This window comes from Eschrichtius robustus, chromosome 3, assembly GCF_028021215.1.
Source record: "Eschrichtius robustus isolate mEscRob2 chromosome 3, mEscRob2.pri, whole genome shotgun sequence".
Taxonomy (NCBI): Eukaryota; Metazoa; Chordata; class Mammalia; order Artiodactyla; family Eschrichtiidae; genus Eschrichtius; species Eschrichtius robustus.
In genome coordinates, this window is record NC_090826.1 from 65,225,858 (window position 1) to 65,252,933 (window position 27,076).

Below are 27,076 nucleotides of genomic sequence, written 5' to 3' on the forward strand. Positions count from 1 at the left end.
TGGACCTTTCCGGCCACCACTGGCTTCAATATGGCTGCCCCCATGGAAAGGCGAGGCTAACGTGAAAGCGCAGACCCTGACTCCCTCGTCGCATGGATCATAGCGCAGAGTTCAGAAAATGGAAGGCGCAGTGTCTGAGCAAAGCGGACCTCAGCCGGAAAGGCAGTGTGGACGAGGATGTGGTAGAGCTTGTGCAGCTCCTAAATGGGCGAGAACAGTTTTTCACCACCAGTTCCTGCGCTGGCCGCATCATCCTCCTGGACCAGGTGAGCAGGACCCTTTGTGCCCTTCCAGCGCCTGCCCTGTAGTGTGCAACAACCAGGAGCCTTGTGCTCACCCAATGTAACACCCCGTCTGTGTTTGTTCTTCTGACCGGTGGTCTCGGTTTCTTTATCAAGGAAACTGAGAGGGTGACTTAAACCAATGCCTCTAAAATTTTAATGTGTCTGTTAATCACTTGGAGATATTTTAAAATACAGATTCTGATTCTGTAGGTCTAGAGGAGGGTCTGATCTGTATTTCTGACAAGCCCCCAAGTGATGCTGAAACTACTGGCCTGGGAATGATCTTGAGTTGCAAGGGTTAGAGAATTTTATTTTTTTAATACTAAGGAAATCTAAAGACTTCACAGCCTGGCGAGGGGGCTGTCTTCTCGTTAACCGCTCTACCAAATCGTTGTTAACCACTTGATTGAAGATCGCTATGGTTAAGAAGTTCACTGCCTCCTAGTGGCTCACTCCGTTATTACAACTCTGGTAATTTTTACATTACCTGAGAAAGTACATTAGTATGTAGTCTGTGATAGTGGTCAGTCCCTCAGGCTTTGGAGTGATACTGCTTAGATTCTAAACCAGTTTTGGGTATTATTGGCTATGTGACTTTAGGGAAGTTATCTAAACTTAGCCCCTTCTTGTTCCATGAACTAAGGATAATAAAGAGTATCCACTTCACAGGGATTCTATGTAGAGGAAATGGGATTATTTATTTGAAACCTTTAGCCCCGTGCCTGGCATATTAAGTGCACTGTAAAAGTTAGCTGTGTGTTCATTTTAACATTAGGACTAAATTCAGAGCATGAAAGACAGCACACTCATAAATTCATTCTTTAGCTCCTCACTGACAGACCATTTGCTGGTCTCCCAGGTTAGCAGGGCCTGCTCATTCTTATATTGCTTCCATTGCCCCCTGAGCACTGGCACTCTTGCTTGTCTTGATCTCTCTCTCTTCCTCCATTTCTCCTGCCCTGTCTTACCTGGATTTCTGCAGTGGTTTCCTAACAGGTCACTGAACTCTACCTGTTCACTGAACTCTACCAGTCTTTCTACCCCAAACCATGTTACACACTGTTAATAGATTCCCCTTTCTAAAGCACAGCTCTGTGCATGTCACTCATCTATGCTGAAATACTCTAGTATACCTTTCAGCTCTGTTTTCCACTATTACTCTTCATCTTAATCTGTTTACTGAAACAACTATTCTCTTTTTCCTCTTATATTTATCTGCCTTTGCCTTTGCTCATGTTTATTTTTCCTAAAATGTCTTCCCCCATTTCTGCATATCTGAGACGTACCGCCCCAAACTCCCCTTTTCTACCTGAATACACACACACACATCCATTTGGAAGCCATGACTATTTCTTCTGAACTGCCTTAGGACTTTTTCTGAACCTCTTTTCATTTTATGTATTATCTTATAGCTTGTATTTATTTTCACTTTGCCTTATTTCTGGAAGAATTTGGATCAACTTACAAATAGGCAACACAAAAAGAAAAATAAAAAGTGAGAAAATCTGCATAAAGGGAGTATAGATAAGATAAAGCAGAGATGGCATTAGTTCTCAAAATATACCACTAGACTCTGTAAATTTGCTAGAGGTGGGCCACACATTTGGCTGTAAGATTTAGAGCAGCCAGCATAAGATCAGAAACATAAGTCATTGAGGTCATTCAGTGAAAACAAATCAGTTATTTAGGACAAGCACAGCTCTTCTCCTTTCCAAAGCCAGACAGCAAAGTCTCCTGTGTACCCACTGTATAAAAGTTCCATTGTAAAAAAAAGAAAGAGAACATGCATAACTTTAAGAAAAAAAAAAGAAGTTACCTTGTAGAAGTATAGTCATTTAAAAGTGCATGTGTTTCCTGCATCCTCTTGCCAGTGTCCTTGAGGGTAGGATCTGTTTATATCTAAAGTACCTAATAGAACTTAGCAAATAAACATTTTTCCAGTTAATAAGCAAAAAGTTACGTTAAAATATTTGCCCTCTTGAAATTTTGATCTTTCAATCCTAGCTCTGCCCTTTGGGACCACACATGAGGTCTAATCCAGAGGTCACAAATTTATGCCTATAGCGACTAGGGACATAGGTAGGTATGAACAGATCAGGTGTCAGTAAAAAGTGGTAGGTCCTGTGTGGGACTGGAACAGTGCTTTCTTACAAAAGGAATTCAAAAAAAATTTTTTTTAATATTGTGCTAATCATATAAAACAGCTAGAGTACAATTTAGGGGCTACTCGTGTACAACCCCCTGTGATAATCCCTTTGCTCCTGACAAAATCATGACCGTATTTCAGAAAATATTTATTAAGTTCTTTTACCTTAATAAACAAATTACTTTCTTTCTATCTCAAATAATTTGGTTTCATTTTTGTTAACATTTACGTTAACTTTACCCAAAAGCCTGTTGAATTGTTCTCAGTAATACTTAAAATCACGTGGGATTATTAATTTAAGAAAGCCTAAGATATGCTATACATTGTACTTATTATTTTGTAAATATTATATGATAAATTATGTTATTTTTTCATTTTAGGGTATAAATGGTTCCGAGGTTCAGAAACAAAACTGTTGCTGGCTACTGGTTACACACAAACCCTGTGTGAAAGATGATGTGGTAAATTTTTATATATAAATTTAGAAATAAACTTTAATTCACAGTCACTTTAAATACATATGAAAAGAATAGAAAATTCAGGGTGGTTTATGTGCAGAATCATAATGACTGTAGATTATAAAGCCTAAAGAGAATTCATTACAATGGCTTTTTTTTTAGTTGTGGGAGATTATTATCTGTGCTGGATTATTTAGTTTCCTAAATTAAAATGTTTAGATAAGTTCGTATAAGTTTGCATTAGTCAGGCATTTTACGTTACTGGCTCAGGTGCTTAAATGTTGTCTTTAAAGCTCACTCAGTCTCCATCTCCTTTGGGTACTGGTTCTCTCTGTATGTTTGCCCTTCTCCTCTTCTGTGGCAGATAATCTTTGTGGCAGGAAAGATAGCTGCCAGCAACCCCAGCAGAAAAAGATGTACTTTTTAAGATCCATGTTTCATTTCCAAAGGACACTGAGTCATCCTTCCTGGTTAGGTGTTCTCCCCCCTGAGATCAGCTATTTTTGCCAGTAGAATGGAATGCTATCCTTGATCACACCTAGGCACTTGGCATCTCTGATATTATGATAGTGGGAGTGATGAGTGACAGGGTCACACTTGACAGTCCCACCGGAATCAAATGATGTGAAGGAGGGAGGATGGTGCAGGGAGACTAGGCAGACAGAAGTAACAACTGCCTTATATAGCTTCTAGCTGAGACTTAATAGTATATGTGCCTCAAACCTCAATCTAACAGCAAAACATTTAGACAGACCTTCTAGTACCTTCTAGACCTTCTAGTCTTTATATACCATATTCCTTAATGAAAAATCTGCTATGGAATTAAATAGAGTAGTAGTTTACTTTTTTGAGGTATGGTTGGAAAGAATGACACAGAAGGTTTATGGGAGAATTAGAAATCAGGTCTCTTAAAAGAATAAGCGGATCAATACGTTTTGGAGAAAGAGGACCAAGAAAACAGAGTGAAAAGTTACTGTGGAAGGATGCAGAATGAGTCTGAAAGTTCTTTGGAAGAATTGAAGTTACGTAGGATAAAGGGTCACCAAAGAACAGGATCATGTATTTGTGTCTGATCCTAACATTTTCCGTTTATTTAGATTGTAGCCCTAAAGAAAGCGAATGGCGATGCCATTTTGAAATTTGAACCACTTGTTCTTCATGTGCAGTGTCGACAGTTGCAGGATGCACAGATTCTGGTAAAATTTTGTGATTATACTTGAATTTATAGGTATGTGAGTAGATTTAATTTTAAACTTTAAATTTTCCACCCAAATTAATGCAATGCTAGTTTAATCAACTAGTGTTTTATTTAATTATAGATTTGGGATTATAAATGTTTCTGCAGTTTGTAGGGCTAAAGTGTTTATTTGATTAGCCAGATGGTCCAAATTTAACAAATTTATTTTCTTACAGCATTCAGTGGCAATAGATTCTGGTTTCAGGAACTCCGGCATAACAGTGGGAAAGAGAGGAAAGACTATGTTGGTACGACACCTTTTGTTTGGCAAAAAGCAATTTTTTGATCATGAAGTAATCCAGATTATTGAATAACCTTCTACTCAAGTCTTCTTGTCATTCCCTTGCTCAGAAGCCTTCAGTGGCTGACTTTTCTGTACAGGGCAAAGTCCAGAGTTGTTAGATTTACATTTGAGGTCATATTTTACAGTATTCCCCTCCACTTACTTTTAACTTGATTCTCTCCGTCCTCCTCATCCTAAATAGTCAAGGCCCAATTTAATCAGCACCATGATGTAGTGGAAAGAATCACAGACCCGGGGTCTAAAGTCTTCTGCCTGGATCCATCAGGGCCTGAACTTTCTCAGCTATATCAGGTATCTATCGAACTACTGCCCTAGGGCCACATTCAGCCCCCGGGCAGGCAGTTCCAGTACACCCATTTGATTAATTACTGTCTAAGGTTGCTTTTGTGCTGCGATGGCAGAATTGAGTAGTTGTGACAGATATTGTATGGCCTGCAAAGTTGAAAATATTTATTATCTATCCTTTCACAGAAAAGGTTTGCCGACCCCTGGACTAGAAGATCTTTAAGGTTCCTTCTAAGTCCCACAGCCTCTCTGAGTCCTTTCCTGGCCAAGCCAACCCCTAGTGATTTTGCCCTATTCTCTCTGATCACACGTGGTAGCTACTGTTTGTGTTTACTGTTTGGCATGGTGTACCTTGTTTGCTTCTGAACTACTTCAGATCGTCTTCCATTCTAGCTCCCTAGACTTTCCTTTTTTCTATCTATTTTTAACAAATAGCCTATTTTCCAAAAAGAGGTGGCTTAAAAAGAAGACATCTGTAAAGCATGACTAAATAGAAAATGAAAGCTCACGGTACTGACTTGCATCCCCATCTCAGTCCCCACTGCGTGTGGTGGCCCAGGCAAGAACAGAGCCACTCTTTCACCTTCTCTCCTTTGTCTTCCATATTCAATTAGCGACAAGTCCTGTCCCATCTGCCTCTGATTTCTCACTCCTGACTCCACCTCTCCACGCCCTCTGCCACTGTGCCTGCTTGAGCCGTCATCGTCCCTCACCTCTATCTTTATAGTGGTCTCCTGACTGGTCTTCCTCCTACCCATCTTCTCCTTCAGTCCCTCTAGCCAATACTGTCAGAATCCCCCTTTTAAAGAAGTCAAGGTCTCCTGGTGTTTTCTCAGGCCTTATATAAACTGTTTTTCATCTACCTTATTTATGCTCATGTTCCGCCAGCATACTTCCACCCCAGCCAGATAGAATACTATTGGTTGTTTCCCAAATGTATTATGCTTTTCATGTTCCCATGACTATAGAAAAGTTAATCCTCTGGCTGGAATGCTCCCCTTCTCCCATTTTTACATCTGGTGAAATTACACTTACCCTTTAAAATTCCAATTCAGATGCCACCTTTCCCATAAAACCACAACCTGTCTCAGTTAGTTGCTCCTCTTCTACATTTCCTTAGCATTTTGTGTGCACATGTACGTGCATGCATGCACATGTACACGTATGTGTTTCTTCTGTCATAGCACCATGATGTATTGTGATTCTCTGTTCACTTGTTTGTTTCCTGTTCAGAAGTGTTAGCTCTTTTAAGGGCAGGGACCATGTTATATTCATCCTGTACCTTCATACCTTACATGGGGCCTAGAACATTGCAGATGCCTAGTAAAGGCTTGTTGAATGAATTTTTATGCCTCATAATAGTTTTTGTTGTTTCTTAACCTATATCCAGTGTTTGGATTTACTTGGAATATGTTGACTGTTTCATCAGCAGGGTTAGTAACATTGGCAACCCTAAAGCATTGAGAAAGCAGCCACTTTGTGAGAGAGAAAAGGCATATGGTTTATCTTGTAACAACCCTGCTCAAGCAGTGCTAAGAGGCCCCTTAGCATCCAGTCCATTCTGATTTTCCCTTGAAGCTTCTGTTGAGGTTTCATTTATTTCTTTTCTTTAAATAGTGTATTAAAGCTTTCTTAGCTTTAGTGAGAGTGATACTGTTAAGTTCATTGGATTCTTTGATAATATGTGCTTCTCTGAAAGACAATGTATAGAATGACTTGCTTTACAAATGATTTTATACGATGGGAAAATCTATTTGAATCTCCTTTGATTCAACTGTATTTAACTAAATTATGTCAAAGCACAAACTTAAATGTTGTAATGGAGCTAAACTATATATAAGCACAGCCCTGACTGGGACTTTTCTTTAGTTATCTTCAGTTTCTCTAGTACATAAGTCATCATATCTAAATTGCTCCTTGCAGGCTGTCCGGAGCACACATGGCTTAGAAGTTCCATTAACCCATAAAGGAAAACTGATGGTGACAGAGGAATATATCAACTTCCTGATAAAGATAGCAAATCAAAAAATGGAGGAAAACAAGAAGAGAATTGAAAGGTACAGTCTTACATGCCTAGGTCTTCTTTGAAAATATTAATGTACACCATCTTCAGTTTATACTCCCAACTGCTTTTATATTTGTAGCCTTATCACGAATAGTTAAGGTGATGAAAGTAATTGATGAGAGTAGGCCAGACTGCAATGGGTACTAAATGGAGCATAAAGGGGAGGAAGCTCCATGGAGGATAGTGGGACACGTGACTGCCAGCAACAGGCATAAAGGAGAAACAGTCACTCAGGTAAGAGCCCAGCAGCCCCAGGGACCATAACTGATCCAGCTGAAGGCAGCCAGGGAGGAGGTACACTCTGCCTCCTGGATGTGACCTACTGAAGACTACCTAGAATCTCCTTTTGAGGAGAACAGCCTGGTTAATTTTAGTCTAATAAATACTTTATACCTCTGGCTAGTTCAGAACCCGGCTCCTGTCATGCATTAGATTTGAATTGGCATAATTGTACCAGTCAGAAGGATTATGGCTATCAGTTCACATCTTTATATCTCTCTTGTTCTTAAACTTCACCTCCTGGTAGATTAATTTTACATGACTTTCTTTTTTTTTTTTTAAATGCTTTTTTTTTTTTTTTTAAAGATAGCATTCCTTTTTGTTTTTGTAATTTTATTTATTTATTTATTTATTTATTTATTTATTTATTTATTTATGGCTGTGTTGGGTCTTCGTTTCTGTGCGAGGGCTTTCTCTAATTGTGGCAAGCGGAGGCCACCCTTCATCGCGGTGTGCGGGCCTCTCACTATCGCGGCCTCTCTTGTTGCAGAGCACAGGCTCCAGACGCGCAGGCTCAGCAATTGTGGCTCACGGGCCTAGTTGCTCCGCGGCATGTGGGATCCTCCCAGACCAGGGCTCGAACCCGTGTCCCCTGCATTGGCAGGCAGATTCTCAACCACTGCGCCACCAGGGAAGCCCTACATGACTTTCTTTTTCAACTTTTTCCCAAGAATAGAATCTTTGGTGTAAAGAAGTGACTATTATGCTGCCTTTTATATATGAAGATAAATGCCACTGACCTACCATCAGTAAGATGTAAATTTCTGAGTTATTTAAGGACTGATGGTCATCTTGTTATCATTTATAATTTTCTTTTTGCTTTTTTCCCCACCCCTTTGGTCACCTCACAACTAGCCAATCACTGCCTAAATAACTCCTGAGTCATTCTTCTCTCCCCACCCTTCCTGCCGTGTTCTTTATTCAGGACCATTGCAGTAACCTTATTAGCTGGTCTTATAGTAGAATGCTTCCAGTATGTCTCTCTGCTAAGCCATTCTCCGTATCACCATCAGAATCCTGTCTGAAATGAAAAGGAATCCTATTGCTTAATTTGCCTGCTTAAATTTCTTTAATACCTAGAACTTTTTATGCAGCAGCTAAGGCCAGAAGTGCCAATGGCAGCAGCGTGGCATGGTGGAAAGGGGTAGAAATGGGCTCCAGAGGCAGAACTGAGTTCAAATCCTGCTTCCCCCACAACTTACTCAACTCTCCTGGCTTCATTTTTCTTGTACCTACTTATCTTAAAGAACAATTTTAGTATACACTGGACAGCATATGTATAACGACAGGCCCTGTCCGTGTCACGTCATGGATTCTTAGGATAGGATAGCCTTTTTCCTTCTTCACCGACTCATACAGAGAATAAACCTATAATCACATCAGTACCACCATCCAGGCTTTCTTAACCAGGGCTCCTTATTTGAACCACAGAATTAACAAAATTATTCGAGTGACTATTTCTCAGTTCTCCCAACAGTGGTATATAACTTGTACTAGTCTAGATACATTGGAGAGAAGTAATTCATGACATACAATGGATGTCTGCAGGCATTAGGGCTGAATTTTTTAGCGGAAGCCTGGCTGAAAAAAGCTGAGAGGTTACCTGGCCACAAGGTTCTTTGAGCAAACATTCTAAATAAAGTGATGATTTCAAGTAAGCAACTGAAGGTACCCAGCCCCTCCACCAGACTACAGAGTTTGAACTGTATGTAGGTACTTACTGGTACCATTCCAAAAGTTGTCTACGGTTGTTAGATAGTATTCTAGTGAGACTGTTGGCGAAAATGTACGAGGTAGCAAATCAGTTTCTCTGTTTCCTTCCTTGAATTTCAATAAGATTATAAATATAGCCCAAGATCAACTAACTATACACCTGGTGAAGTTAATTGAGTCACATTCACCAACTATAAAATCAAATTATGCTTTAAATCCATTGACTCAAAAATATGTTTTGAGATTATGGCGTGCATGCTGCTATCAGGAGAGTCATGCTCATCATGTAAAATCAGTGAAAAATTAAAGAAGGGTAAAAAGTTTCTTAAGATACTGATTAGAAGATTACATGTGAATTCAGAAAGGGTGAACAAATTAGGGAGCTCCTTTGGGAACAGCTGTATATTCAACCAAATGCAGAGAAAGAGTTACTCTTCTGCTGTGGAAAAGAGAAAAAATAAACACTGGAGGTGATGAGTTCTGCAATCAGACGTTGAGTACTAAAATTGGACCAAAGTTTCATAATTCAAACAACTATAATAAGAGAATTTTTAAAAGTTAAAATCCTAATGCGTTAACATTCCAGCAATAAGAAATATTCTTGAGATATGAAAATCAAAAGGTAAAATAATTTTAATAGAAAAAAAGCCTCTTCTGTAAAAAACAATTCCTAAGCCCACTTCTTAGTGGGAAGAGTAAGATAATTTCATACATAATGATTTCCAGGTAAAAAATATGAAGTTTGGAGATCTATTTACCCATTACAAGCGGAGGGCTATCTTTGTAGCTATTAATAAGAGATCAGGACTGACTTGGGTTGGATGGAATTAGCCATGTTCTTCTCACCAACTGTATAATAAGACAATAAATGTTAAATAAAATGTAGAATAAACAGAAATAGAGTTACAGATGTAGAAAACAATCTTACGGTTACCAGGGTGGAAGGGGGTGGTGGGAGGGATAAATTGGGAGGTACGGATTGACATATACACACTACTATCTATAAAATAGGTAACTAATAAGGACCTACTGTATAGCACAGGGAACCCTACTCAATACTATGTAATGACCTATATGGGAGAAGAGTCTAAAAAAAGTGGATATATGTGTATGTATAACTAATTCACTTCGCTGTACACCTGAAACTAACACTACATTGTAAGTCAACTATACTCCAATTTAAAAAAGCATGGCACCTTAAAAAAAATTTTTTTTTAAATATAGAGTAGAAGGGCCAAATATATTGGCATATAATATTGATAAAAATAAAGCAAATTAGACTGAAAAGTAAATGAATATTTCCAATGGTTGGTTTTTTTGTGGTAAAATATACATAACTAAAATTTATAATTTTAACCATTATACAGTTCATTGGCATTAGGTACATTCACATTGCTATGCAACCACCACTATCACTGCTATTTATGTCCAGACCCTCTTCATTATCCCAAACTGAAACTCCATCCCCATTAAACAATAATTCTCCACTCCCCAAACTCCCAGCCCCTGGTAACCACTCTTCTGTTTTCTGTCTCTATGATTTTGACTATTCCAGGTACCTCATACAAGTGGAATCATATAATATTTGTCCTTTTGTGTTTGGCTTAGTTCACTTAGCATAATGTTGTCAAGGTTTATCCATGTGTAGTGTGATCAGAAGTTTACTTTTTTTTTTTTTTTCTTTTTGCAGGCTTTCTTTTTTCTTTTTTTTAATTTTTATTTTATATTGGACTATAGTTGATTTACAATGTTGTGTTAGTTTTAGGTGTACAGCAAAGTGATTCAGTTATGCATATACATATATCTATTCTTTTTCAAATTCTTTTCCCATTTAGGTTATTACAGAATATTGAGCAGAGTTCCCTGTGCTATACAGTAGGTCCTTGTTGTTATCTGTTTTAAATATAGTAGTGTGTATATGTCAATCCCAGACTCCCAATTTATCCCTCCCCCCACCTTTCCCCTTTGGTAACCATAAGTTTGTTTTCTAAGTCTGTGAATCTGTTTCTGTTTTGTAAATAAGTTCACTTGTATCATATTTTTTAGATTCCACACATAAGTGATATCATCTGATATTTGTCTTTCTCTGGCTGACTTACTTCACTTAGTATAATAATCTCCAGGTCCATCCATGTTGCTACAGATGGCATTATTTCATTCTTTTTAATGGCTGAGTAATATTCCATTGTATATATGTACCACATCTTCTTTATCCATTCATTTGCGATGGACGTTTAGGTTGCTTCCACGTCTTGGCTATTGTAAACAGTGCTGCAATGAACATTGGGGTGCATATATCCTTTCCAACCATGGTTTTCTCCAGATAGATGCCCAGGAGTGGGATTGCTGGATCATATGGTAGCTCTATTTTTAGTTTTTAAAGGAACCTCCATACTGTTTTCCACAGTGGCTGCACCAATTTACATTCCCACAAATAGTGTAGGAGGGTTCCCTTTCTACACACCCTCTCCAGCATTTATTGTTTGTAGACTTTTTGATGATGGCCATTCTCACTGGTGTAAAGTGGTATCTCATTGTAGTTTTGATTTGCATTTCTCTAGTAATTAGCAATGTTGAGCATCTTTTCATGTGCCTCTTGGCCATCTGTATGTCTTCTTTAGAGAAATGTCTGTTTCGGTCTTCTGCCCATTTTTTGATTGGGTTGTTTGTTTTATTGATATTGAGCCATGTGAGCTGTTTGTAAATTTTGGAGATTAATCCCTTGTCGGTCGCATTGTTTGCAAATATTTTCTCCCATTCGGAGGATTGTCTTTTCGTTTTGTTTCTGGTTTCCTTTGCTGTGCAAAAGCTTTTGAGTTTAGTTAGGTCCCATTTGTTTACTTTTGTTTTTATTGCCATTACTCTAGGAGACAGATCGAAAGATATTGCTGCGATTTATGTCAGTGTTCTGCTTGTGTTTTCCTCTAAGAGTTTTATAGTGTCTGGTCTTACATTTAGGTCTTTCATCCATTTTGAGTTTATTTTTGTGTATGGTGTTAGAGAATGTTCTAATTTCATTCTTTCACATGTAGCTGTACAGTTTTCCCAGCACCATTTATTGAAGAGACTGTCTTTTCTCCATTGTATAGTCTTGCCTCCTTTGCAGAAGTTTACTTCTTTTTAAGGCTGAATAATATTCCATTGTATTTAACATATATTGTTTATCCATTCATTCATCAATGGATGTTTGAGTTTTTTCTACCTTTTAGCTATTGTGAATAATGATGCTGTGAACATGGGTATACAAATATCTGTTTGAGTGTCTGCTTTCAGTTATTTTGGATATTTACCCAGAAATGGAATTGCTAGATGATATGGTAATTTTATGTTTAATTTTTTGAAGAACCTCCATACTCTTTTCCACAGGAACTGCACCATTTTACATTCCCACCAACAGTATACAAGGGTTTCCTTTTCTCAACATCCTTGCCAACACTTGTTGTCTTTTGTTTTTTTGATAATTGGCGTTCTGACAGGTGTGAGGTGATATCTCATTGTGGTTTTGATTTTCATTTCCCTGATAATTAGTGACATTGAGCATTATTTCATATACCTGTCGGTAAGAATTTCTGTTACATCACTGCTGCTTTCCTTCCTGTTTGTGGTGCTTTTTCTTAGCTTCCTTCTGGATTTCTCTTGTTTAAATGCTATCGTTCTCCAGGATTCCTTACCTGGCCCATTGCTTCAGCAACTTCCCCAGATACTGGTAGATCTTCCAAATCTCTCCTGAGTCCTGGGCCCATATGTCTAATAACCTATTGAATATATCTAACCAAAATATCCCATCAGCCTTTCCTTAATATCTTTCTTATCTTAATCTCAACCTCATTTACCCATTTCCTTGGTTCAAATTCTTATTATCATTTACCGGCATTATTACAGTTTACGCCTAAGTGAAAACAGAAATGTGAACCATATTAAATTACAGTTATTTAATTGCACATATGTCTTTTTTTCCCCAGTACAACTTGGTCACATTGTGTATAGGACTGACTTTCCCCTCCCACCAACCAAACACATACCCATACATACACACACTTCAAATATCTCTCATCCTAAAACCTTATAGAGTGTCTGGCTCACAGTAGAAACCCGATAAATGTTTATTGAGTTTATCCTAAACAATAAAGGAACTTAAAAGTTAACACATTATATTGAGTTCACCAAAGGCAAAAGACAGTTTCTTATTATTTTCTGAGTGTCTGACAGGAGAATAGTGGTCAATAAATATTTGCTCAATTTAGCTGACAGACTTTTTCTAGCAGTAGTACTACTTTTATGGCTTCAAAGCCTTAGGGTGATTATTCTGGAAGATGTAAGATGGCTTACTCATGGGGCAAGCAGGAGTAGGCTCTTGCTACACAGTCCAGGCAAGAAGTAACGGGACCCCGAGTAACAAAATGAATGGGAGAGATACTGCAGAACATAACCCGAATGTGGCAGCAGATAGAAACGGGGGGAGAAGAGAAGGAGTCAAGTCTTATTTTTTAAAATGGAACTAAAGCTGGTAAATAAATAACTCACACATTTCCCTGTATATTTAAGATCAGAGAAGTAGATAATGAAGATCAGAGAAGTAAATAGTGAAAACACATATTTTCTGATAGTTCCTCCTTGGATGTCCCCTCCCTTCAATTTTTCCTCTCATAATTCCTCTCCCTTTACCTAGCCAGCTTCCACTCATCCTTGCGATTCAGCCCAGGCATTGGGTTTTTTTCCAAGGAACATTTCATGATCTTACTTAGAGCAAAGTGCCCCCAGTGCCCCCAGTGTGCTCCTACTTTATCTTAGCTTTTTCATGGCACGTTGAATGTATCTTTACGGCTCTGCAGCCCCCCTTAAACCCTGAGCTCCCTGAGGGCACAGACCACATTTCTTACCTGTTTCTAGCACTGGCACAGGCCCTGTCACATACATGTTTTTTAATAAAAAATGCTAGAGCTTAAAATCAGTTAAAAATCCAAATACATGATATATGAGAATAGCCTTCTTTTGTTTTTTGTGAATAATGCAAGCCTTAAAAGGGTACGAAATTGTGCCTAGATTTCATTAATTTTATGTTCCTATTTCGGAAGTCAACAAAATACCAGCTTTTTATTGCACATGGTCCTCTAACTGATCCAAGAAACAAGAATTCATTTTCCCAGCACTGGTCTGAAAAGTTCTCTCATGAAGAGAACTATATACAGGTTGCCCTATGTCATGATAATATTGACTGTGGAGGTAGAAAAACTGAAGACAATTTGATTTTCTTTTGAGGGGGGAACAAAACAGTTACCTGAGCATACATTTCGTTTTATACTCCAAGCTCTTTTTGTTGCCTTTGAGAGATGAGAAAATTACACTTTGAGAATTGGGCTTTAGAATGCTGTGTAAAGGGTCATATCATGAGAAGAGAACGTGTAATTGGAAAACAAATCTCTGACTTAGTAAGACAGTTTACCAAAGGACATTTTAAAAGTTCCCTTAACCAAGGAAAACAAAAAAGTAGTTGAAGTTTTATTCTTGGCTTTCAACATGGAAAGGTCTTTGTTCCATTTTACCAGTTGTTTTTTTGGTACCCCAAGGATATAGCTTTGAATTCTTAGGTTGTTTGATGGCAGATTAAAGTAAGGCACCTGTTCCTTTTTAATTACCTTTTTAATGTAATTGACAAGGTATTTTACACAGCTGTTAATTTTCTGTGATCATAAAAGAGGAATTTAGTCTTATCTTTAATTTTCTAGGAATGCAGTAGAATCCAGAGAAAAGACTTGGTTACCTAAGTTTAAAGAGCAGGGTTGGGTAGAGAATGATAGAATATAAAGTTGCACATCATGAATAACCTCTTATTATCAGATAAGGGTGATTCATACCCTTTTGTAGCATGCTTGGATTTGTTTTAGATAAAATGAGTTATGCTACTGGGTCATTTTTTAAAACCATTCTAAATAGGCATTGTGGAAGATGAGAAGAAAACTAGTCATTGAAGTCACCCAGGATGATGGCAAGACCTGGAGACAAAGATCAAGCCAAGTGTAGAAGTTTCCATGAATGTAAAGGACTGAACAGAATATTGTTAGATAACCAGAGGGGCACATGAAGGAGTTTAGTCTGGCAAACTGTTGGTGAGGCAGGTGAATTCTGACCTTATCGCTCAACTCTGAGGCAGGATATGGAAAGAATAAGCAGTCTCCACTTAAGAGGAATGCAGGGCAGTGATGTCCTTGTGGGAAACCAGGTTTCAGTTAAGTAAGGATATAAGGAATGCATTAAATGAAAAGGTTGTTACCATGTTATGGGGTCTAAAAAATTAAACATCAGTTAATATTTTTCAAAGCCTTTTGCTATAACTCTTAAAATACTGTTTTCCCTTTTACTGTACCTCCCTCTTTGAGACTGATTTATTCATTTTAGAAATATCAATTAGCCCTTATTATCTGCCAGGCATAGTGCTGGATATCAAGGTGTACAGTAATGAGTATATAAGTTCTTGAAATATGGATAGGATATTAGTAATCATGTTAGGTATATATTAGCATTGTGTGGAGTATTTGGGAAGAGGTGATTATCTTGGGTTTTTTAGGGCAGTCTTAGAGCTTTTGCAAGCAGAACTTAGCCTGTTCATTGAATTAAAGAAAGAAGAAAATTGGTCCAAATAGCAGTCTCTTCTGTAGATGTCAGAAATTTCCTGTCATAGCTTCCCATTATAATAGGATATTAAAGCATGATGAGATCCCTGCAGTGGCAAAGGAGTTCTCAACTTTCAGATCATTTTATTTGGGACCTAAGATAATACATCCATATTTACCTTTTTTGTTCAGTAGTTATTTATTCACTTATTTGGCATATTTTTACCCAAGTGTGGCTGTACTTTACTCCATGCTAAGAATATAACAGAAGACAAGATAGATGGAGTCCTTGGTCTCATGGAGTTTATATTCCATAAAAATAGTCGTTTTTGAGAACTTACTCGGTGCCAGGCATTGTGCTAGGTACTTACATATATATCCCTCCGACAGCCCTGATAGGTACAGGATAATAGCTAGTTTTATAAATGAGGAAATCGAGACTCAGTGAGGTTGGAATTAGCCAACCTCAGCTTTCCCAGGGGACCACTCGTGTGAAGCACACACAGCATACCAAGCCATCCTGCTGCTTTCCAACGTATGCTGAAAACTAACACAAAAACTCCAGCAGGAAAATGAGTAAAGGAAAAGAATAATTTACATTAAAAAATTAAAATAGCTAATAAAAAATGTTCAATTTCACTTTCAAACAAAGAAATGAAAATACAAATAATGAGAGACCGTAATCACCTATAAGTAAAGCGTGTTTTTTGATGTAATATTCACTGTATGAGTGAAGTGGCCTCTCAAGTTCTGCCCTTAGAAGCGTATTTTTTGAATACCCATTCTGGAAAACAGGTAGTACTTATCAAGAGCCTTAAATATTTATAACCTTTAACCATGTAGTTACATTTCTAGGTATCTATCCTAAATAGCTAGACACTCAGATCACATTATTTCCAAAATGTTTATCACATTGTTGTTTGTATTGGGAAAATTTGAAAGTAAATTAAGGCTAGTCTAAGTGGCATAATGTTATACTACCATTAAGAAGTATTATTTTGTAGTTCATTTAGTGACATGGAAAGTGTTTTCAATAAATATTAAATTTGAAAAATCAATGTAAAACTTTATATGTAATATCACAGTTGTATAAAAGACAGTAGGTATATGTATACACGTACAGATGTATTAATTCAGAATACACTAATAAACTGGAAAGAATAAAAATATGAGAGTCATTATTTTTAGGTAGTTATGTAAAGGTGATCTGTATTTGTAACTTCACATATTTTGCAAATTCTCTAAAATGAGCCTCTATTACATTTATGATTCTTTTTAAAGAAATATATTTTTTTCTTTTTTTAAATCTTTGTTTGATTCCTGTATCTGGAATAGAAATTAAGGTAGGATAGAGGTTATCAAGAGGTGATTCCAATCCAGTTTTCAGGACTGTTCTTAAAGAACTGAAACATTTCTTTTCCTAAGTAAAAAATCATAAAAGCAAGAAGCACGTTATTTCTGTGATTTATTCTATATCTTGAGGTTAATATGAGACATTGGTTTATGTAATTTATAAATTCTAGGTGTATTTCATTTTGTTTCAGAACACACAGATATAACAGTAATACTTTATTTCTTTACAGGTTTTACAACTGCCTACAACATGCTTTGGAAAAAGAAACTATTTCTATGACCTCATTTCCCAAAGAGAAAATCAGAGAAAAAAATAACTCATCATATACTCACAAGAAAAAAAGAAACCCAGAAAAAGCATGTGGCAAATATATTACTGAAGAAAATAATAAAGAACTTGAAAATGATGATCATGATGATCCAGGAATCAGTGTTACTATCTTCCCTGAAGATTACTGAGATTTGGTTCTGAAGTGTCTTGGTAGAATAATGTTTCTAATAGATATTATAAAGCTGCTCTTTATAGGAGTATTTTAGTTTGTTGAGTGTATCAGCCTTTCAGAAAAACAAGATTTAATTTTTCTCTATATTTTAGGGAAACCCTTAGCTTTTAAAAATAGCTGTGTATAATATCAATATTTGCTCTTAAATACAATCTTTTTTAGTCACACAGTCATTGCAAAAATAAAATTATGATTTTTAATGCTTCTCTCTCCTTCAGTTTCAGTTTCTACTTCTGTAAAACAGGAGAACTATAATACCCTTTCAAGAGAGCCTTAACATTAGGAATATTAGAGTAAAAATCATAACAACATTTTACGTATTTTTAACTTTGAAATCTCCAGCCTTCAAGGGGGTCACTTTGCTGCTTGTTGCCATGGAGTCCAAGGACTCCTGATATCCTTTTTGTTCAGGACAAAATATTATACTTGAACCCTCTTTCCCCATTATTTCTCACAAACCAGAGCTTGCCACTGGCACATCCTCCATGAAGCAGGTGGGCTTAGTTTTTCACTACGCCTGGTCAGAAATGATAACTTATGACACAGGAATCTCAATAGAATAAATGTGCCATGAAAAATTGCAAAGAATCAGAAGCCTCGGGTTTGAGTTCTGACTGCTACAGAGAAGTCGGTGGTCCTTAAGCGAATCACTTAATTTCCAAGGGCTTCCATTTCCTCTTCCGCATAATAGTAATTCTGATCCCTCCCATATTTACACCAGAGGAGTGTTGACAGGATCAAGTTAAATAAAAATGTGAAAGCGCTTAATAAGACCATTTTGCATATATGTTACTATTTACTTTGCTATTTATTTTCATTATAAATTGAAGATTTTTCACAATGTATTTTCAGAATATCAAATCATAGAAAGTATACATTTAAAGAGAAATTTCTAGTTAGTCATAGAACTAATAAATTGAAAGACAAAAACACCAGAACATCAAGTAAGAAAAATTATATGAGGTAGTCAACATTGAGTTGTGATTTTGGCCTTTCCTAATATTTTTATAGTTTGCTTAAGTCTTTATATAAATTATTTTTAGATTTGTATCCCAGATGCTTATCTTCTGACACCATTTTGTACTCTCATTTTTTAAAGTCAATCGACTTTATAGCTATCTGTTGTCCTCTAAGCAAATTTATCAGGGATGGGGTCCAGGAAGCTCCAAAATTACTGTGAGATTTTTCTTTACTTCTTTTTTCTTTCTTTTTTTTAAACTATTATTATTTTAAAAAATTTTATTGAAGTATAATTGATTTATAATGTTGTGTTAATTTCTGCCATACAGCAAAGTGATTCAGTTATACATATGTATATATTCTTTTTCATATTCTTTTCCATTATGATTTTATCACAGGATATTGACTATAGTTCTCCATGCTATACAGTAGGACCTTGTTTATCCATTCTATATATAATAGTTTGCCTCTGCTAATCCCAAACTCCCAATCCTTCCCTCCTCTGCCCCACTCCCCCTTGACAACCACAAGTCTGTTTTCTATGTCTGTGAGTCTATTTCTGTTCCATAGAAAAGTTCATTTGTGTCATATTTTAGATTCCACGTGTAAGTGATGTCATATGTTATTTGTCTTTCTGACTTCATTTAGTATGATAATCGCTAGGTCCATCCATGTTGCTGCAAATGGCATTATTTCATTCTTTTTATGGCTGAGTAATATTCCATCTGTATATGTACCACATCTTCTTTATCCATTCATCTGTTGATGGACATTTAGGTTGTTTCCATGTCTTGGCTACTATAAATAGTGCTGTTATGAACATAGGGGTGCATGTATGTTTTCGAATTATAGTTTTGTCTGGATATATGCCCAGGTTTACTCCTTTTTTCTATCATGGCTCTGAACTCTCTTTGGCCTTTAGAGTAAGATACTAATATTTCCCTTAGTCATTTTGAGTCCTCCATCTTCTTGCCATCCTGCAACATTTGGCCCCGTTAACACTCTTACACCCCTGAATCTGCCCTTTCATCGGCATCCTGAATGCTTTCTTCTCAATCATTTCCCTGTTTATAGTGAATCATCAGTTATTTTTCTCTCCAACACTTTAATATTTTTCAACATTTATTGCACCTTAGAATCATCTTTAGAACCTTGAAAAAATGCGGAAAAGACCTGAGACTCTCCAGGGATAAGCACGTGTATTTTTTCTTTTAAAGCTCCCAAGTCGTTCTCTAACTGGAAACCAAAGGGTAATAGCGCTGTAGGCAGTCCCAAGTTTCTGTCTTTGGCCTTCATCTTGCATTCCTGTCTGCACCCCAGCTAACTCATCCATCCCAGTAGCCTTCACCTCTGAGACAATGACTCCCGCCTCTCCTGTCCTGGTCAGTCTCCTATACTCTGACTAACTGCTGGGCCTCTCCAGTACAGCTGTTACTTTTCAGAAGTGTTCTCTTGTTTGACTGTTTCCTGGTTCTTTGGCTAGAGAAAGCAGACTTTTGTTGGGGCTTTTTTTTTTTTTTTTTGTCTGAGCCCATTGACATTTCCGGGTTGCTGGGCATTTCCAGTGCCCAGTCTGGGATATGTGAGGTAAAAAGAAAACCCAGGGAACTCACAATTATGTTGTTCTTTAGGTCCCCAAATCCCTAGCTGGTCTACCTTTCCCTTGTCATCTCTCAGAGTCTTCTTATGTTTGTTCTATACGTAGTGTCTAGAGTTTTTATTTTTATTTTTGGTTGTGCTGCGTGGCTGCAGGATCTTAGTTCCCCAACCAGGGGTTGAACCCAGGCCCCAGCAGTGAAAGTGCCAGGTCCTAACCACTGGACCGCCAGGGAATTCCCTGTCCAGAGGTTTTAGTTGCACTTAGTGGAAGGAATAGGAAAAAGTATATCTACTCCATCTTCCAGAATCAGAAGTCTAATATATTTTTAAAATTAATAATATTATCACATCATGGGGTATTGTTGAGGATACCTCTGGAACCCATCCAGATGGCCCAGCTCCCTCTCCTTAGTGCTGTGCCCCATCTCCCAGTTTGTATGCTTGGCTGCTCTTGCTTTAGGCTGCTGGAGCCTCTTCATTCTAAAATAGAGGACAAAAAGCCTGGGAGTCTGTTTCCTGCCCTCTACCCACCCCCACCACACACACACTCACTGTCTCACAGCCAATAATGACAAGTGCAGAGTTTCAAAAGACAGTTCTGTTGCCCAGAAATGGGATAAACTTGGATGTGCAATTGCCATTTAAGCTCCCAGCAGCATCAGGCTAAGGCTGGGACGTCACCTTAATCCTATCATGTTTTTCCCCCTCCCTTCCCCATTTCTCCTGGGAGCTCCTGCTTAATAAATCACTTGCACTAGAATGGTGTCTTCTTCTTCAAGAACCTGACCTAAAGTACTGAGTTTATTTTGGCTATATTTGAGAAAGTGATGGCATATGTTTATTATAAAGAGCTGATTTTTTAATGTGCTACAAATTATATCATTGGTAGTGATTTAGACTTATGAGGCAAATAAATTTTTATATTAAGTACAGAGTTTTAAAAATTCTTTTGGGGGAAGTATCTAAACAACAATATTTGAGGATCAGTTCTACAATACATACTGTTATAAGAACTTGGCAGGAATAATTGATTCTAGGCAAGGGAGTACTACCATCACAATTCAAGGGGATACCATGTCGTTTAGGTTTTAAAGGCCAAGAAACAAGTTCACTTGACAGAAAAATCCAAGCAAAACTCTTGTAGACAGAGGAATGTGTAATATGAGGCACCAAAGAACATGATGTATTCAGTGATGGTGAATGTTCCATTAAAGCTGAAATACAACATGTGGTCTGAAATGAGTCAAGCTGGTTGAAGCACAACTGTGAAGGGCCTTGTGGTCCAGCATGGAGGTAGACCAGTGTTTCCTAAACAGGGCTGTTCAGCAGAATTCCCTGGTGGGAATGGGGACTGGGCATGCCAGGCTGCTTTCTAAAACACTGAATCCCAGGCCCTACTCTAGACCTCTCAAGCCAGAATCTTCAATCTAGAGTCTTGGAATCTCTTTTTATTTTTTCCTTTCTTTCTGGGAATCTTTATTTTTTAAACAACTCATCCAAATGGTTCTGATAAAATCAACCCACCCCTTTTAGAAGCCACTGGTAACAGACGTAATCCTGAAGGCACTGGAGAGGAATTAAAGATTTTTTAACGAAAAAGGAAAAAGCAACGATTATAGTTGCAATGTATCTATATCACAGATTTTGTGTATTCATGTTATATTCATGTCATAGCTCCTCCTATAATATAGGAGGAGCTTCCAATATTTTAATTAGTTAAGTCACTGTCCTTATCGTTAGGTCTCAGGCAGCTGCCAGGAGGAACGGCCACATGCATAGCTATGTGTTGGACTCTGTACAACTCCAGGAGAAGGAGACATTCCCCACAGATGACAATGTGCATGGCACTCTTTGAAGACGTGCAGTGCACATTCTTATATACAGTACTGCCAGGAGGGAATGTGGGGAGGAAAAAAATCTTAATCTCAGAATATCTGGAACATTTCTTCTAATTTAATGAGTAGAATATGGAAATACTTGCCAGGCAGGTAGACGGAAAAAGAAGAGAAACAATTTTAGAAAATAAGCCCTAAACACAAGAATTGTAGGAAAAGCATGTGTGTGTAGAGGACAGCATCCTGTGGTGGAATGACTACACATTCTGTTGTTTAAAAATCTCTCTAAAGGCCTTGTAATCCACTGACTTTCTTTCACTCATCCAAACTGACCCCCAAGGGAACTATGTGTTTCAAAGATTCAGGAAACAACAAGGTCCTACTGTAGATAAACAATAAGGTCCTACGGTGTAGCACAGGGATAAACCATACTGGAAAAGAATATTAAAAAGGATGTATATATGTGTACAACTGAGTCACTTTGCTGAACAGCAGAAATTGACACAACATCGTAAATTAACTATACTTCAATAAAAAAGAATTCTATAAAGTGAGTATCTGCATGAGACTCCGGAAGAGAGGGGCTGCCCCCTAATCCCTTTGCCTGAGGTAACAGAACCACCCTGGACCTTTTAGGTTACAGAAGAGTGGCCAGGTGCTGCCAAGAGCCCAAGAAGACACTGAATCCCACTCACTCCTTAGCGTCCCTTAACATGTTATTTTACTTATATATTCTATCCACATGCCTGATCAACAATATTAATAACTGCGGCAGGGATATTTAGTAATAAAATACAAGATAACCTATTGAGAATTGCCTTGTCGTTTGTTTTTATTGTCATTGATCCATCCATAATGAGAGGAAATTTTTTCCCTTCCCCCAGGACGGAGGCAAACTCCTATTGCTAAGTCCCAGATTCTCCATTGTTTAATTTTGTTAACTACCTTTGTTTTCTAAAAGAGAGGGGGAAAAGTTGTCAAGTTTATTGAGAAACAGAGAGGGAAATTAAAAAACATGGTTTTGTTTTTGAAATCTTAGGCCAGACATCATAAACTAGTGGCTGAGTTACAGCCAAGCACATGTGTTTTGTTTGGCCCACACAGAGGATATTTTTCCTAATTGAAACAATATTTTAAAATATGATGACTTTTTTTAAAGTACATCGTTTTTCTTGAAAAATTGGAGGATCTGGCTACACTGAGCCAGCTCTTAGCAGAGCCGAGGACTGGCTCCCCCTTTTGGACGCGCTTGTTTTCCTGCTCACTACAGCTGGAGCACCCCCTACTGGCTCCCTGTCTCACCTGCTGCAATCATTCACACTTCAATGCTTGGTTCCTGTGGGCACCAGGGTTGGCAACACTTGGTTAGAAATTCGGGGGAGTTAAACTATGATGTTAGTGTACTATATAATAAATAAGAGATTAGAGCAGGACAGGCTATATAATTTTCAGAGGACACTGCAAAATGGAAACGTGGGGCCCCTCGTTAAAAATGTTTAAGATAAACATGAACGATTCACTGTATAGCACAAGGAACTATATTCAATATCTTGGATTAACATATAACGGAAAAGAATCTTAAAATATATATATATGTATAAATGAATCACTTTGCTGAACATCTGAAACTAACACAATATCATCAATCAACTATACTTCCATTGAAAACAAAAATTCCTTATCCATATACACACACTGAAACAGAATTTTCATGTAAATCCCAAAGAAAAGTTAATGGACTTACAAAAACATCTAATGCTTTCTTAAATAAACCTTCTCATCTCACTGTTTAAAAAAGAAAAGAAAAGAATAAACCTCCATTGTTTTCAGCTAAAAAAATAATGTTTAAGAATTACAGGGACTTCCCTGGTGGTGCAGTGGTTAAGAGTCAGCCTGCCAATGCAGGGGAACATGGGTTTGATCCCTGGACCGGGAAGATCCCACATGCCGCGGAGCAACTAAGCCCGTGCGCCACAACTACTGAGCCTGTGCTCTAGAGCCCGCATGCCACAACTACTGAAGCCCGCACGCCTAGAGCCCGTGCTCCACAACAAGAGAAGCCACCGCAGTGAGAAGCCCATGTACTGCAGCAAAGAGTAGCCCCGCTTGTCACAACTAGAGAAAGCCTGCGTGCAGCAACGAATACCCAACACAGCCAAAAAAATAAATAAATAATAAAATTTTAAAAAGAAAAAGAATTACAAAATGGGGCTTCCCTGGTGGCGCAGTGGTTAAGAATCCGCCTGCCAATGCAGGGGACACGGGTTTGAGCCCTGGTCCATGAAGATCCCACATGCCGCGGAGCAACTGAGCCCATGCGCCACTACTACTGAGCCTGTGCTCTACAGCCCACGTGCCACAACTACTGAAGCTCACACAAGAGCCCACAACAAGAGAAGCCACCACAATGAGAACCCTGTGCACCGCAACGAAGAGTAGCCCCCGCTCACCACAACTAGAGAAAGCCCGCGCACAGCAACGAAGACCCAACGCAGCCAAAAAAAAAATTAAATTAAAAAAAAAAAGAATTACAAAATGGTAACAACAGAGCATTAAGGTAAGTGCAGGGTAAGTGCTAAGCAGGGGGACCTGTGCAACCACACATGTTATTATACCCATAAACCAGTCCTGGATTGCGGGCTTGGTGCTTCAAGAGCTGAAGACGGGAATGGCTGCCGGGGTGTTTAACCCTCCTCCCCCACTAGGAAAGGGGCAGAGTGCTGCAGGTTCTGTGATGTGCCTGAACTTGGAGCGCCCCTGAGGTGGCGGGACCATGGGTGGCTGTTTGGGAGCCTGCAAGGCCTGAGCACTCATCACTGATGTTCTGGAAGCCAAGGCAAAGGTCTCGAGGGCTAAACTTAACCCCAAAGAAATAAAGCCTCCTTTATTTCTTATTTATGCAGAGCCACCTGATTTCAAATGAGAGCAAAAACAGTGATGAACACCACATTTTGAAAACAAGGGCTTCCCCCATTTTTGACAGGAGTTGTGTATGTTCCTGGGCTAAGTGTTGAAGAATCTTGAAAAATGGCTGCTGTCACCCTTCTGTGGTGGCCCTTGAACAGGCTTTAATTTGGTTGTTGGTGAGGGGGGAGTAAATCTAGCCCTGCCTTAGAAGTTTTATAATAAGGAATATTTTTTGGTTAGGACCTTTGGCCTTTAAAAATGAGCTTTGACCCTCAAGCCTCTCGTTTTCCTGCTCTACCATGCTGCTCTCAACATGCAGACTTCTCTTACTGCAAAAGAATTTTAATACCCGTAAATGCTTATGTTCAATGTCCTGGATTTTTAATGCATTTGTTTTTTGCTAGTCATTTATTTCTCAGCCCTTTTTCTTTTTGCCCCTAAAATGGTTCCATTTAAACTTTAATTTTAACCCATTGCATGTGTTACTATTTATTTATTTAAATAGATTTTACTTTTTAGAGCAGTTTTAGGTTAACAGAAAAATTGAGAAGAAAGTACAGAAAGTTCTCATACATCTCTCCACTTCCCCCTTCCCTGGCACAGTTTCCCACTTAAATTAGTGTGGTGCTTTTGTTACAATTGAGGAGCCAATATTTAAACAGTATTATTAACTAGAGTCTATAGTTCACACCTCTCCTCATCTCTATTCTCTCCTTCTGAAACTGCTATTAGTCATATATTGGACCTAGTTTATCTATTCTCTATCTCTCTTAACCTTTTCATCCACCCCCAACCCCTGCCCCCATCTCTTTACTTTATGTGCTTCAATCTGTGTCATTTATTCAGGTTATCTTTCAGTAAATGCATTCCCTCTTCAGCTGTGTCTAATCTATGGTCTAGCTGGCCCACTGAGTTTTACATTTCACAGACTATACTTTATTATTTTATTATTTCTGGACATTCTCTTTGGTTCATTTTCAAATCAGCAGTAGATTATTTAAATGCTCTAGGAATTTCTTTCCCCTTCTATATACCTTTTTCCAGATATTTCTGTCAATTTTATTAACACAAACTTTTCACATATCTGAATATCACAGAAATGACCTACTTTCTTTAGCTATTCCAAGGATAACTGAAAAGAAAGTCCTTCCTCCAAATATACACCATGAAAGAGGAAAAGTGAAATCTTTACCAATGACCAAATTGTTTACCTGCCAGTAAACAACTGTTTACTGCACAGTAGGTCCTTATTAGTTATCTATCTTATATACAGTAGTGTATATATGTCAGTCCCAATCTCCCAATTTGTCCCTCCCCATCTGTCCCTTACCCCCTGGTAACCATAAGTTTGTTTTCTACATCTGTAACTCTATTTCTGTTTTGTAGATAAGTTCATTTGTACCCTTTTTTTAGATTCCACATATAAGCGATATCATATGAATTTTGTCTTTCTCTGTCTGACTTACTTCACTCAGTATGACAATCTCTAGGTCCATCCATGTTGCTGCAAATGGCATTATTTCGTTCTTTTTTATGGCTGAGTAATATTCCATTGTATATATGTACCACACCTTCTTAAAAACAATAAAAAAGGGCAGTTTGACATGTATTAATTGCACATATATATATCCACCACCACCACCATATTGAACTTTGACTACTTGAAGGAGAAAGCTATATTTCCATCATTTTTGTATCTCCAGTGCCTTGCACATTGTTGGTTTCTAACAAATATTTTTCCAATTATTTTAATTTATAGTTTGTTTCCCTTAATTGAGGTATAATTGACATATAACATTACATTAGTTTCAAGTGTACAACATAACAATTCTATATTTGTATACATTGTGAAATGATCACCCCAATAAGTCTAGTCAACGGTACATCACCATACATAGTTACAAAAAATTTTTTTTCTTGTGATGAGAACTTTTAAGATTTTCTGTCTTAGCAATTTTCAAATATGCACTACAGTATTATTAACCATAGTCACCATGCTGTATACTACATCCTCATGACTTATTTATTTTATAACTGGGAGTTTGTATCTTCTGATCCCCTTCACCCATTTCCTCCACACCTCCCCCATCTCCCACTTCTGGAACCACCCATCTGTTCTCTGTATCTATGAGCTTGATTCGGGGGGTTTTGTTTTTGTTTTTAGATTCCACATATAAGTGAGATCATACAATATTTGTCTTTCTCTGACTTATTTCACTTAGTGTAATGTCCTCAAGGTCCATCCACATTGTCACAAATGGCAAGATTTCTTTAATCTTTATGTTTATGGCTGAATAATATTCCCGTGTGTGTGTGTGTGTGTGTGTGTGTGTGTGTGTATCACATTCTCAAAGAGATCTGATTCCCTGGCATTTAGAACCTACATTCTGAACTCTAGGTGTGACATGACAGCAAGTGGCTTTTTTTTTTTTTAATAATTATGGAATGATTCATCAGTGCGTAATAATCAGTTACTAAGTGATCGTCATTCAAAGGTTGGATCCAGGGGTTTACACCATCCATGAGATATGTTGACA

General features: G+C 37.8%; 1 protein-coding gene across 2 annotated transcripts; it reads left to right on the top strand.

Moving 5' to 3' along the window:
* Positions 1 to 17,438, top strand: TYW3 (tRNA-yW synthesizing protein 3 homolog). 2 transcript variants are annotated; one of them, XM_068540115.1, is made up of 6 exons: positions 2 to 266; positions 2,811 to 2,891; positions 3,986 to 4,084; positions 4,302 to 4,373; positions 6,638 to 6,771; positions 16,966 to 17,438. In XM_068540115.1, exons 1-6 carry the CDS (start codon positions 93 to 95, stop codon positions 17,192 to 17,194), a joined length of 789 nt encoding a protein of 262 aa, XP_068396216.1. In that variant the 5' UTR covers positions 2 to 92; the 3' UTR covers positions 17,195 to 17,438. The 2 variants fall into 2 exon arrangements, with proteins under 2 accessions (XP_068396218.1, XP_068396216.1); XM_068540117.1 differs by lacking the exon at positions 4,302 to 4,373 and having other exon boundaries at positions 1 to 266.
* The last annotated feature ends 9,638 nt before the right edge of the window (positions 17,439 to 27,076 follow it).

Excerpts from the sequence above, each read along its gene's own strand:
- TYW3 (XM_068540115.1), top strand. The coding sequence starts at position 93 with ATGGATCATAGCGCAGAGTTCAGAAAATGGAAGGCGCAGTGTCTGAGC. Across the intron at positions 267-2,810 it reads GCATCATCCTCCTGGACCAG|GGTATAAATGGTTCCGAGGT; the intron begins GTGAGCAGGACC and ends TTTTCATTTTAG. Across the intron at positions 4,085-4,301 it reads TGCAGGATGCACAGATTCTG|CATTCAGTGGCAATAGATTC; the intron begins GTAAAATTTTGT and ends ATTTTCTTACAG.